We start from the raw sequence: 13,623 nt of genomic DNA, 5'->3' as shown, positions 1-13,623 counted from the left end.
CCTGGCTGGCTCCGTCAGAAGAGCGCACGACTGTTGGTCTCAAGATTGTGCGTTCGAGCCCCATGTTGGGTGTAGAGATTACTAAAAACAAATAAAACTTCAAAAAAATACCAAAAAAATAAAATCTATCTTCCTATTTGTGTCATCAAGCTGGAGGTTTTGAAGGCAGGCAGGAGGGTTAAGTCATCTTCACACTTCTGCTGCTTAGCATCGTGCCCGACGCAATCCTAGGCACTCAGTGAACAAATCAGTTAGATATTTAAGAAAAGTCAGGTTTTCCAGACAGAAGGGCAGAGAGATAGAAGAGAGTGGCTCTGAACTTCAGGGTCAAAGCCACGCTTTCACATCCCAGTTCTGCCATTTCCCAACTACAAGACTTTGAGCAAGACTTCCCCTTGCCGAGTTTTCCATACGACGTTGTAGTGAGGAGCAAAGGTCTGCAAGGCTCATGGCAGGCTGCCCAAGTAAGTTCCCAACAACGTTAATCACTGCTTACTGTCATAGTTGTTGCAGACAAGGGACACGGGGGACTGCGATAAATGCAGGGCCCCGGGGCGCCTGGGTGGCTCATTCAGTTAAGCGTCTGACTCTTGGTTTTGGCTCAGGTCATGATCCCGGGGTCCTGGGATTGAGCCTGGCATAGGGCTCCCAGCTCCGTGGGAAGCCTGCTTCTCCCTCTCCCTCTGCCTGCCTCTCCCCCTGCTTGTGCTCTCTCTGTGTCAAATAAATAAATAAATAAATAAATAAATAAATAAAATCTTTAAAAAAAAAAAAGACAGCTCCCTTCTGAGGCCTTTCTTGGAACTCTGCCATTGCAGGGTAGCCTGATGGAAGGATGCAGGAGATATACAATTGAGGCCATTATAGATCAGTCATCCCCCAACTATTACAGATGCATGAGCAAGCCCAGGGAAGGTCAGCCAGGTCGAACCAGATCAGAAAGACCATTCAGCCAATCCCAAGACTTACATGAAATAACAAATAGTTGCTATTTTAAGCCACTAAGTTTAGAGTGACTTGTTACTCGGCGATACTAGCTGATACAGGGGTCATGGGTGCCCTTGTCCTCTAAAATGGGAAGGTAAGTAAGAGAGGAAGTCATGGTCTGCTGGGTTTTATTTGTAGAGTCTGGTGAACATGAACCAGAGGAAGCTGTAAAAAGTGCTTTGGGGAGCCACAGGGAAGGGGTGATAGAAGTAGGTCCCTTCACGAGACCCCGAGGGAGCCCTTCACGTGGAGAGCAGGGCGCCCCTGGGGCAGGAGGTGGCTGGGGGGCAAGTCCAGGCAGGGCTGCCACTGGAAGAGCGAGGCTTGAGGGGGACGGCTTGCCTTAGCCTGGTGCCCTGTGGGTCTCAGACCCGGGGGTCATACACCCGCCCCATGAAGACAGGGAGCCTGTGCTGCTGGTCCCAGAGCAAGAAGAGGAAGGGCTGATGCACTTCGAAGAGCAGCAAATTGCGGGCCACGGAGATGGCCGAGGCCGCCGCCGCCTCCACCCCGGACTCCGTCAGCTCCAGTGTGGTCTGGTGCTGCATCGCAGAAACCTGAAGATCCATGTCCTCGGTCAGCCCGCACAGGTTGAGGTCATAGAAAAAGTCAAAGAATTCTAGAGCATAACCAGACAAAAACAAAGAGTCAAAGAGGAGCAGAAGGGGGGCCTGCCTGGCTCAGTCAGTGGAGAGTGCGACTCTTGATCTCAGGGTCGTGAGTTCGAGCCCCACACTGGGTGTAGAGATTACTTAAAAAAAAAAAAAAGAAAAGAAAAGAAAAAGAAACACCAGCATGAAAGCCTCAGGTACTGGAGACATTTGTCCTAAATTTTCTGGGTTGGTCCCCAAGTCCCAATATTCTCTCTGTCCTCCTCCCTTGCTTGTTACATTATACATTGTGCCTTCTGGTACAGTTCATGGAATCCTCTATCAGTGAGCCCATCTTCGCTCCAACCACCACCTTCTCTGAAGAGGTGAGAGGCCTTGCCCCACCCCCCAAGGAACCCTGAAAAATGATGTCCTTGTTTCCAAGGACCTTAGAAGTGAGGTAATACATCAGAAAGAGGTCATGTGTTATCAAATGAGGTCATATACAAGGGTGTAATGTCATATACTAGGAAACAAGTTCACCTATTAGAGGGTCAAGTTCTATAACAGAAAATGAAGTGGTATATCTGGACATGAGGTCAAAGATCAGGAAGTGAGGCCAAAGGTTAGGTAATAGAGTGTTGCCTCCTCCAAACTCAAAAGTGTCCAGACTGTATTATCCAGATAGCTTCTTGCATAGTCCATGGGGTGGTTGAGTGTTATGAAAGGTCCGGAGGGAAGGAGCGTCTATGACCCATCCTGGCCACCTGTCCCAGTGTCTTTGTCACAATGAACCACAGTGGAAATAGTCAAGCTGGAGACCTGGGTTGGTGTTCTTGCTCACTTCTAACTAGCTCAAGGGACCTTGGGTAAGTCTGGTAAACTTCGAGTCTCACTTTCCTCAATGATCCAATGGGATAATAGCATCTGCCCCTCTAACTCACAGGACTGAGGAACGACCTGTTATTATGGGTGTATAAAATACTCTAGAGAGTGCTAAACCACACTTTAAGGACACCCCCACCCCCACCCCATCCAGTGGCCTAGGAGCAATCCTGAGCTGCCAGGGGCTCACTCAGTTTCTCCATGATCATCAGCATGTCCTGGTTGCTCTTCACTTTGATGCGGGGCAGCGTCAGGAGGGTGGGCTGGAACTTGCTCATCTCCAGCTTCTTCATGATGGCCTTGAAGACAGTGGGGTTGAGAGCCTTCTCCAGGTCTTCGAGATGGTGTTTCGTGCTCTGGGGCACCAGGATCACCAAGCTCAGATTGTGGGAGAGCTGCAGCTGCCCCACCTGGAGAACAAGAGATGCACCTTATCCATCTTCCTACCCCAGCTCTCCTGGATCCCACCCCCTACGTCCCAAGGCTTATTCTCAGTCTGCTGTCACCATCCATGCTATCGCAACAGCCGCAGCTGGACCTGGGCTCCCAAGCTTGGGGGCAAAATGGGGATGCCGGCTGGGTGAACAGTGCTGGTCTAACTCCATGCACGTGAGATACAGAGGAACGAGTATGGCTTTCTGATCATACAGGCTGAGGACCACACCCTGACTCCATGGCTGACCAGCTGTGGAATATAGGCAAGTGATTTGATCTGAGCCCTGTTCCTTCCCCTTCCAGTATGCTGTGCATAAAATATGTAACATGCAGGGGCACCTGGGTGGCTCAGTCGGTTGAGCGTCTGCCTTTGGCTCAGGTCATGATCCCAGGTTGGTCCCAAGTCCCAATATTCTCTCTGTCCTCCTCCCTTGCTTGTTACATTATACATTGTGCCTTCTGGTACAGTTCATGGAATCCAATTCATGGAATCCAATTACAATTCATCGGGCTCCCTGCTCAGCGGACAGCCTGCTTCTCCCTCTCCCTCTGCCCTTCTCCCAACTTGTGTGTGCTCTCTCTCTCTCTCAAATAAATAAATAAAATCTTTTAAAAAAAAAAGATTTTATTTTTAAGTAATCTCTACACCCAATGTGAAGTTCGAATCCACAATGCCAAGATCAAGGGTCACATGGTCTACCAACCAAGCCAGCCAGGCACCCTGGTCCTTTTAAAGACTTTTGCTGGCTCTTTACAGCCTACAAGATGAAGTATAAATCTCTCAGTGTGGCATTTGAGACTGTGGACAAGACAGTCCTAGCCTACCTTTCAAGCTTGCCATTAAAAGGACTTCCAACTGGTGGTCAGACGGAAGTACAACACAGGTATGGGACCCATAGGTCTAATATATAGGGGTTCTCAACCCCGGGTGAATTTGCCCCCAGTGGGCACTTGACAATGTCTAGAGACATTTTGGTTGTCAAACTGGAGGAGAGGGGACTCACAGGACTGCTGGTATCTAGTGGATAGAGGACAGGGATGATGCTAAATCCTACCCAATGCCCAGGATCATCCTCCTAACAAAGAATTATCTAACCCAAAATGTCAATAGTGCCAATAGGTCCTGTCTACAGACCTTGAATCTCTGACCAAAAGATTACCATGTTGTGGTCTTGACTTTTCCAGCCAGTAAACCCTAGCATACTGGAGTTGGTAAATCTAACCTCCTTAGTTGGGTAAATGCTCTTAAATCCCAGAAAGATTTAGAATTAAGTGTGGGTATGACAAAGTAAACCAACTCCGTAGTATTTTTTTATTCCCTTTTTGAGAGAGAGGGAGAGAGAGAGAGCATGAGAGCGTGAGCAGAGGGAGGGGCAGAGGGAGAGGCAGACTCCCTGCTGAGCTGGGAACCCACTGTGGGGCTCGATCCCAGGACCCTGGGATCACAACCTGAGCTGAAGGCAGATGAGTAACTGACTGAGCCGCCCAGGCGCCCCAATTCCATAGTATTAACATCAGGGTAAGTTGAGGATAATCTGTGTGTCTGTTATTCAAAATAGTGCTTATAATTTTTAAGAGAATCAGACATACTAATTTTGTGCTTTGAAGCAAAAAGGTGTAGGATAATTAAATGTGAGAAGGATATTAAGATGTTGGTGGAAAGCTGATTTACCCTTCGAATTTAATTTTTATTTCATAGTGGCCTTTCGGTGCTTGGAAGATATGGCCAAGCAGGGCTGTAATTCAGCTCTGATGGGTAGCTGACATGCTTAAAAAGAAAATCAAATATATTAAACTTACCCATGCCATTCTGGTTTTGTTAGTTATGAGTGCCCAACTATATCGGATAGGCATAGATGGGTGGATGGAAAGGTGCATGAGTGGTTAAGAATGGTCAGGGGTAACCTCTTCTCTGAAGCCTTCCTGGACACCTCTAAGTGGGTTATACCCTTTACCACCCTCCAGTGATTTCATTCATTTATTCAGCAAACCTATAATGAGCACTTATTATATGTGGCATTGTTCTAGGCCCTGGGGATAGGAAACAAGGCTGGTAAGGTTTCTGTTCCCGAGGGGAGAGACCATATTTCAGGGAGACAAAAAATATTGTAATAAAATAAGCAAATAAACAAACTTAATTTCTGATAATGAAAAGAACCATGAATATAATCAACCAGGGCAATGTTTCAGGGTGAGGAGGGAGCTACTTTAAGAAGGGGGAAGTTCTCGCCATCAAGGTGACCTTTGACCTGACACCCAGGTGCACAGAAAGAACAAGTTATGTGAAAATCTGAGTGAGAAAGGGTCCAGGCAGAGGGAAAAGTTAGGGAAATCTCCCTCCCAAGGTTGAACAAGCCTGGCACTAAATCACTGGGTATTCTCCCATTGTTTTCTATCTCCTAAATCTGTGTCTTGCTGTCCTAACAAGGCAGAAGTATCTAGATATATCTAGAAATAATTAGAATCTTCTGGGCTCCACAGTCAATCTTCCCTCCCTCCCCATCCGCTGCAATTCTACTGTTCAATTTCTGCGAAGGAACGTGGGTAAGCCATTTACCACATGCACACCTGTCTACACCTACCACATGCATGCACACACGTGTACCTACCACATGCACGCACACACATCTACACCTACCACATCCATGCACACACATCCACACCTACCACATCCATGCACACACGTGCACCTACCACATGCACGCACACACGTCTACACCTACCACATCCATGCACACACATCTACACCTACCACATCCATGCACACACGTCTACACCTACCACATCCATGCACACACGTGCACCTACCACATGCACGCACACACATCTACACCTACCACATGCACGCACACACATCCACACCTACCACATCCATGCACACACGTGCACCTACCACATCCATGCACACACGTCCACACCTACCACATCCATGCACACACCTACACCTACCACATCCATGCACACACATCTACACCTACCACATCCATGCACACACGTCCACACCTACCACATGGACGCACACACATCTACACCTACCACATGCACACACATCTACACCTACCACATCCATACACACATGTGCACCTACCACATGCACGCACACACATCTACACCTACCACATGCATGCACACACGTGCACCTACCACATGCACGCACACACATCTACACCTACCACATCCATGCACACACGTCTACACCTACCACATGCATGCACACACGTCCGCACCTACCACATGCATGCACACACGTGCACCTACCACATGCACGCACACACATCTACACCTACCACATCCATGCACACACGTGCACCTACCACATGCACGCACACACGTCCACACCTACCACATGCACGCACATGTGCACCTACCACATGCATACACGTGCACACCTACCACATCCATGCACACACGTGCACCTACCACATACACACACACACATCTACACCTACATCCATGCACACACACCTACACCTCCCACATGCATGCACACACATGCACCTACCACATGGACGCACACACATCTACACCTACCACATCCATGCACACACGTCTACACCTACCTCATACACGCACACACGTCTACACCTACCCAGACACGTGTACACTTATGTACGCATGCTGTACGTGGGCACACACATACACACAGGACTTACTAAGCCACCAGGAGCTCCTGGTGGGTTAGACGGGAAAGAGACACCAATGAATAGACTCACTTTTGACCATTTGATGCAGTTGAGATGAAGAAACTTTAGAATCCGGCTTTCCAGCCTAAAATAAACAATGCCTGCCTCGGCCAAGCTAGAGAGGGGAGAAGCAGAAGAGATAGGGTAGAAATACAGATGAAAGGAGTGGAAATGATGAATTCATAAAGGTATACCCCAAATTGATGGGGCCAACGCAGGAAAGACATCAGGACCTGCCAGGGGCTCTGAAACAAGAGTGGGAAGGGCCGAGAACATACCTTGGCCTTCAAGGTCGGGTCAGTGAAATGGGCCACAGGGTACTTCTTGCTGTTCATCATCAATGCTTTTATCACAGAGGACTTGAGGTGAAAGGGCTCCATCGAGGTTCTTTTCGGATCAAATGTTGTCTTCCACTTGGCTAGCGGGGAGGGGAAGGAGGGTTACTCTCATGCAGGTCAAAAAGGATGAAGAGGAGCGAAAAGCCCCACTGGCAAGGGGTGGGGCGGGCTCAATGGGACCCAGTTGTGGAACTCGGGGTTGTGTGGGCTTTGAAGCCCGGAGGAGAGAAAGGACCCGGGATGGAAAGACCACTGGGTCCAGGGCTCCCTTACCACTCAGGTAGACGGCGTTGAGGAGGACAAGGCGGGTGTCAGAGGGCAGACTTTCCAGCAGCTGTGTGATCTTGTGGTTGGTCTTCTCTGCCACCCAGGCGTTGATGAGCTCCGTATTGACATCACTGTCATTTCCCAGGACTCTGGGGCTGCTGCCATACAGGCTCTGAGAGGCAGTCACAAAGCTGTCCCTTATGACCAGGTCTGGGGGAAGGGGGCAGGTGGAGAGAGGGAGGCATGAGTCCCCAGAACATCCTCTCCCTTTTTTTTTTTTAAAGATTTTATTTATTTATTTGTTTGACAGAGAGAGGGAACACAAGCAGGGGGAGTGGGAGAGGGAGAAGCAGGCTTCCCGTGGAGCAGGGAGCCTGATGCGGGGCTCGATCCCAGGACCCTGGGATCGTGACCTGAGCTGAAGGCAGACGCTTAACGACTGAGCCACCCAGGCGCCCCCATCCTCTCCCTTCTAAGAGTAGGCTTTGGGAGGGAGCGTGTTTCCTATTGCTTTCAGCTTGCTGCAGCGAGCACAGCAGGTTGGAGCTGGGGTCCAGCCCACTCCTCTGACAGATATGGCAACTGAGGCCCCCCAGAGAGCAAGCCCTGGACTTAAGACAGGACCCCTCCCAGGCCCTGGCGGCCTTTCCTGGCCATGCACCTGTGGCTTGGCGAAATAACTCTCTGAGATACTAACTTCCATCTGCCAGTGTTTTCCCTTGTTTCTTCCCTTAATTCAGCAGGGAACCCACTCTGCTTCTCAACCTCAGTGGAAGTGCGTGGCAAGACGTCCTGGCTTTTCTCCAAAGGTCAAGTCCACTAAAGAAAACAGTGTTTGAAAGAGAAATTTTTCCTGGACTACATAGATAATATTGAATGCAGTTGTATTTTCTACCAATCTAGCAAGACAGAGGATTAGGTGTGATTTAGAGCAAATAAGTAAATGCAGTGTTTCTTGAATGCCTCCGACACGGATTTTTCTCATCTCTAAAAGAGGGTGTTTTCTTTTTTAAGAGAATGGGCTGGTGAGTTTCCTTTGTTTCTCCTTCTCCTTCTTCTTCTTCTTCCCTATGTTTTCTGTTTTCTTTTTTTTTTTAAGATTTTATTTATTTATTTGTCAGAGACAGAGAGAGCACAAGCAGGAGGACCAGCGGGCAGGGGGAGAAGTAAGCTCCCCACGGAGCAAGGAACCCGATATGGGACTTCATCCCAGGACCCTGGGATCATGACCTGAGCTGAAGGCAGCCGCTTAACCGACTGAGCCACCCAGGCATCCGTTTTCTGTTTTCTACAATGAATGAATATTGCTTTTATAGTTAAAAAAAAAAGAAACAAAAACAGGAAAAAATTTTTCCCTTTAAAGGAGGAGGGCAGGGACGCCTGGGTGGCTCAGATGGTTAAGTGTCTGCCTTCGGCTCAGGTCATAATCCCAGGGTCCTGGGATCAAGTCCCACATCGGGCTCCTTGCTCAGCAGGGAGCCTTCTTCTCCCTCGGCCTGCCGGTCCTCCTGCTTGTGCGCGCTCTTTCTCTCTGACAAATAAATAAAATCTTTAAAAAATGAATAAAATAAAGAAGGGGGGCAGACTAGATCTGTAGCTTTCAAACCCTTTTAAGGAGCAGAACTGTCCTGAAATAGTCATGTCTGAAGCCCATGGCTAGAAGGGCTCTGGTTGAGGCTGGGTGAGTGCTCAGAGCCCACCTGGTTCCATCTGCTTCCCACAGGAAGTGGGACCCCCACAACCCACTCAGCCTCCCTGATCCCCCTCAACTCCCACCATGACTCCTGAAGCAGTTCAACAGAGAAACCTCAGGGCTCTGGGGAAGAAAATTTGAAAATAACTATATCAGGTCATTTCGGAAGCTTATTAATCTTATTACATACTTAATAATGCAATATGTGTAAATGACCACAAATTCATAGAACACAAAAGTACAAAAAACTAGAAGTCTCAAGATTCCCCTGACCCACGTTAACAAACATTGTTTATCTTGAGCTCTCTGGTTCTATCTATGAATGAATGCAGAAGGACATTCTTATTCTAACCAGAGCTGAGAAATGGAAATGACTTGCCCAAGGTCTCACCAGGCGAACCATCCAGCTCCTGGAGCCAAAGGACATTCCTGCTGAGGTCCTTACGTGCTCTGCTGTCCATCCCTGATGCTCTAGCTCTAACATCCCCTCTGTCCTCTTTCCCCAGGGTCGGGTCCCCCTCAGAATCCTCCCAAAATCCGGCTGGGCAGCTGCTGCCCTTTCCCAGGGTGCTCACCTGGGCTGTGGAAGATCTGAGAGACTGTGGTGAAGCCTTTGGATGTGAAAGTCTTTAGGGCCTGGTGGACACAGGCAAAGTCCTCGGGGTACGAGAGGAGGCTCTCCAGGTTTCTCTTGGTGCTGTTCCCAGCCCCTGCAACACAGGGCAGAAATGAGGAAAAACTGCAGGGGCGGGGTGGGGGTGGGGCGGGGGGGTGGACAGGATGCGACACCCGCCATGCAGGACTAGGATTGAGGGAGCAGGCTGGAATGGGTCGGGGGAGTGGGGGCTATGGAGGGGATCACAAATCATCGGAGCTGGGATGATGGGTTTCTGAAGACAATCCATACATCAGAACGAAAGGGGTGGGGGAATTATGAATCATCAGTTAGGCTTTTCCAGGGCTTTGAATCCTCTCTGTTTCCTACCTAATTTTAACCCCACACGTCACGGAAAGCCCAGTCCCATCACTGCCTGTTCCACATGAACGATGATTTAGTTGGTTAGGGTTTACAGAGGTTTACCGTCTAGGCAGGGACTCTAGCTCACTATTAAGAGGAGAAATCAGAGGATCACAAAAGAGGGTAGATGCTCAATACCCTTTCAGTTATTCATTATTAAATATTTATTGTGCCCATCTTCCATGCAGCAGTAGACAAAATTTACGGGAGCACTTACTTGGTTCCAGGCATCACAAGTGATCCTCCCATATTTGCTCACTGAATCTCCACAATAACTCCTTTGACCGAAGGGTAATTACTCTCCCTACTTACAGACAAGCAAACTGAAGCTTAAGAGATTAAGTGATCTACTCTACTGAAGATCATCACAGAGTTAAGTGGAGAAGGGAGACAAGATTCAAGCCATACATTCTGAGCAATAAAGAAATTTGCCAAAGCCAATCAACTGAAATGTGCCTCCCAGAGGACATCTGGCAGTTTTGGTTGTCCTAACTGGAGAGTGTAGGTAGAGGTTTATCCCATGGGATTTAACGACATCTCTCAGGAAGGCAGGGGATTAACATTTTTTTGACCTCCCTCTAAGCCAGGCACTAAATTCTCCACTTTCTTTTTTGAAGTAAGTACAACCATCTCCATTTCACACCTGAGGACTCAGGCTCAGAGAAGTTAAGTAACCTGCCAAGGTCACACAGCCAGTAAGCAGCATTACAGGATTCTACCCTCTGTCTATCGCTATGGTTTCATCTTCCTTGTTGCCTTACCCTGACACACGGCTGGGGACCGGGACCCTGTTTTCTATGTTCCTGTGTAGTCCATGGGGGTTTGTGAGCAATGGTGCCCGTTAAATCACTGTTAAATGAAGGAATAAATGAATGCTCACCCTCCCCCCAAATGTAGTCCAGTTTTATAGCCTTCTCCCCAAGGCATGGCTTTGTAGGCATCTGGGTTGGGGACCCTCATGGGAGGGTCCAACACACAACTTGGAGAGAACTTAGGTTCTTACCAAGCAGGACCTGGGTTAGGAGGCTGGCAATGCTGAATGGAGAAAAGGCTATGTTGGTCTCTGCCTTCTTCGTCGCTGAGAAGGCATGGTAGAGCTTCACAGAGAAGTCTATCAAAGCCTCCCTCAACCTGGACTCTGCCCAAGGAGTCTCCAAGTCAGAGCAGGAAGTGACAGGCTCTGGGCAGAAGGGCCCAGTAGTGGGCACGATGGGCTGAACGCTGGACAAGATGAAGGGCTCAGTGGTGGCTCCAAGAGTGGTATTTGCTGTTACGATGGTTGAGTTGATTGTCGACAAGGTGGAAGAGCCCACGGTGTGTTCAACGTTGGTGATCTCTCCCTCCAAGATCTGTCCTTTGCTTTCCTCTTGCCGGCTCTCTGCCGTGGAGTTGGGGCTAGTAACATTCAGATTTGAGGAGGCTCTAACCTGTGGTTCAAGATAATGAGTTTCATTTTTCCTACCATGAAGCACAGTCCCCTCAAACCCTCAAAGCAGGAAGGGAAGGTGGGGATGTGGAAAATGTCCTGTACCAGAGAATGATTCCTGGGAAAGCCTGGTGGGTGAGGGACCTGCCCTGAAGCTGCCGCCCACTAGTTCCTCTGGAGAAGGGGCAAGGCAGGAGCCAGCGGGGGTGGAGGCAGAGGTAAGGAGCCGGCAGGGACTCTGTTATCGCTGAGGAATTGCTGCCATAAGGGCAGCTGTTTCCCAAACTTTGGGGCTGAGGGTCCATTGCCATTTACCTATGTTCTTGCAATTTCTTTCAGTACCTGCCTGTCTTGGCTCACCCGCCAGGCCAGTAGAGATATTTGAGTTTGTGACCTCTGCACGAGAACAGTGGTTTTTCCAATTGTGGGTTGCAAAGCCATTAGTGGGTATAGAAAACCATTAGCATTCTGGAAGGAAGGAAGGAAGGAAGGAAGGAAGGAAGGAAGGAAGGAAGGAAGGAAGGGAGGGAGGGAGGGAGGGAGGAAAGAAGGAAGGGAGGGAGGGAGGGAGGAAGGAAGGGAGGGAGGGAGGAAGGACAGAAGGAAGGAAGGGAGGGAGGGAGGAAGGAAAGGAGAGTGAGTCAGAAGGGGATGGGAGGAAGGAAGGAAGGAGGAAGAAATAGTATAGACCAGGGGCTCTCAATCAGAGACAATTTTAATCCCTGAGGACTTTTGGCAATGTCTGGAGGCATTTTGGTTATCCTAGGGGAGGGAAGGGGGTTGGGGGATAGGGCAGAGATGTTACTGGCATCTAATGGGTAGAAACTGGGATAGGGCAAAACATCCTACGATACACAGGGTAGCTCCTCATAATGAATTATCCAGCTCCAAATGTCATGGTTTCTGGGTTGAGAAAACATATTATCCCATTTCACTGATAAAAGAAACCGATGCTGAGATAGTAACTAGCCCAGGGTCTCACCGAAGCTGATGATCTGACTCTGATTCTAGATCCCTTGCTCATCATGGGAGCACCCACAGATTCTCTAAGGGCACTCCCCCTGCCGACTTCCGCACACGATCCTGAACAGACAGGCCAAAGCAGGCGTCCACCTTCCTCCTGACTCCCATGCCCCTGGGACCTCTCCCTGCGATCGGCCCCCACCCACACCCAGGGGTGTCTGCTGCCTCTCCTGGCGTTTTGACAGGCGCTGCCCGGGAAGGACCTGTGTCTCAGCAGCCAGGCGCCCCCCCCCCCCCCCCCCCCCCGGCCCCCCCCCCCCCCCCCCGGCCAAGCTCGCCGCAACCCCTTGCTCTTAGATCACAAAATACTGTCCATCTCCTGGCTCTCTCCTATTCTGCACTTTATAAACCAGCACAGGTAGGCTCGGAGAAGGGACTTGCTCAAGGCCACCCAACTGCCCGGCAGCGGGCCGGGATTAGAACCCGGCTCTTGCCTCGCTCCCTCCGAACCCGGTGCAAGGACCACACCTGCCGATCCCAAGAGGCGCTCTCCTCATTCTCCGGGTCCAGAACGGTTAATCCTCAGCCCCCCGCCCCCTCGAAGGGGCCACTCACCCCAGCCAGCGGCAACAGCAGCAGGAGGGTCAGCGGGGTCAGCCTGGAGGCCATCTGGGCGGCGGCGTCAGCCCGGACCTGCGGAGCCAGCCAGCAACGCTGTCAGCGCCGAGCCCTGGGGCCCTGGGGGCCTCCACTCCCCTCCCCCCCTCCAGCCACCACCCTGGGCCCTCCCCCATTCCATTCCAGGGCTTAGCCCCGCTGCGCGAATTCCCTCCTCCTTCTCTCCTCCCCCGGGCCACCTTCTCCCAAGCTCCTCCCCCTGTTTTGTTTTCCCAGAACCGCTTCCCTTTCCCGGCACCCGCTGGCCCTTCCTTCCCCCTCCCAAGCCCGGGTCTCCATCCATCTGTTCCATCCAGAGAGTCCTGCTTCAGCCTAACAATGACGCCAAGAGGCAGGGGGAGCAGGGGAGGTCCAGAGGGGGCTGGGCACCACAGCTCAGGCGGAAGCGGGGGGCACCCAGGGAAGAGGGGCGCGAGGGGTGGGTAGGACAGAAGTCTTCAGTGGAAGCAAGCCTAAAGAAAGTTCAGAGATAAAAAGGGGGCAGGAAACCGGGGGAGGAAAAGAAGGAGATGAGGCAGCCCCACTCCCCAAATCCCCACCCCCACCCCATCACCAAACCTGCTCCAAACTCCTGGTCGCTGGACAGCTTCAGTGCAGACTGGGTGGATAGTCCTACAGGGTCAGGGAGGTGGGGTGTGTGGTGGGGTCAGTCTTGGCTAT

General features: G+C 50.5%; 1 protein-coding gene across 1 annotated transcript; it reads right to left on the bottom strand.

Moving 5' to 3' along the window:
• Positions 1-1,098: 1,098 nt before the first annotated feature.
• SERPING1 (serpin family G member 1) lies at positions 1,099-13,623 on the bottom strand. Its single transcript, XM_032414886.1, has 8 exons — positions 13,522-13,623; positions 12,901-12,978; positions 10,900-11,323; positions 9,454-9,588; positions 7,192-7,395; positions 6,859-6,998; positions 2,653-2,872; positions 1,099-1,606 (listed from the first exon to the last, which is right to left on the bottom strand). Exons 2-8 carry the CDS (start codon positions 12,952-12,954, stop codon positions 1,353-1,355), a joined length of 1,431 nt encoding a protein of 476 aa, XP_032270777.1. The 5' UTR covers positions 12,955-12,978; positions 13,522-13,623; the 3' UTR covers positions 1,099-1,352.

The sequence above is a fragment of the Phoca vitulina genome, unplaced genomic scaffold (assembly GCF_004348235.1).
Source record: "Phoca vitulina isolate PV1807 unplaced genomic scaffold, GSC_HSeal_1.0 scaffold16, whole genome shotgun sequence".
NCBI classification, from domain to species: domain Eukaryota; kingdom Metazoa; phylum Chordata; class Mammalia; order Carnivora; family Phocidae; genus Phoca; species Phoca vitulina.
The sequence above is the reverse complement of the archived record's forward strand: the minus strand, read 5'-3'. Positions and strand labels throughout refer to the sequence as shown.

Excerpts from the sequence above, each read along its gene's own strand:
- SERPING1 (XM_032414886.1), bottom strand. The coding sequence starts at position 12,954 with ATGGCCTCCAGGCTGACCCCGCTGACCCTCCTGCTGCTGTTGCCGCTG. Across the intron at positions 11,324-12,900 it reads TGCTGTTGCCGCTGGCTGGG|GTTAGAGCCTCCTCAAATCT; the intron begins GTGAGTGGCCCC and ends CTTGAACCACAG. Across the intron at positions 1,607-2,652 it reads GATGATCATGGAGAAACTGA|AATTCTTTGACTTTTTCTAT; the intron begins GTGAGCCCCTGG and ends GTTATGCTCTAG.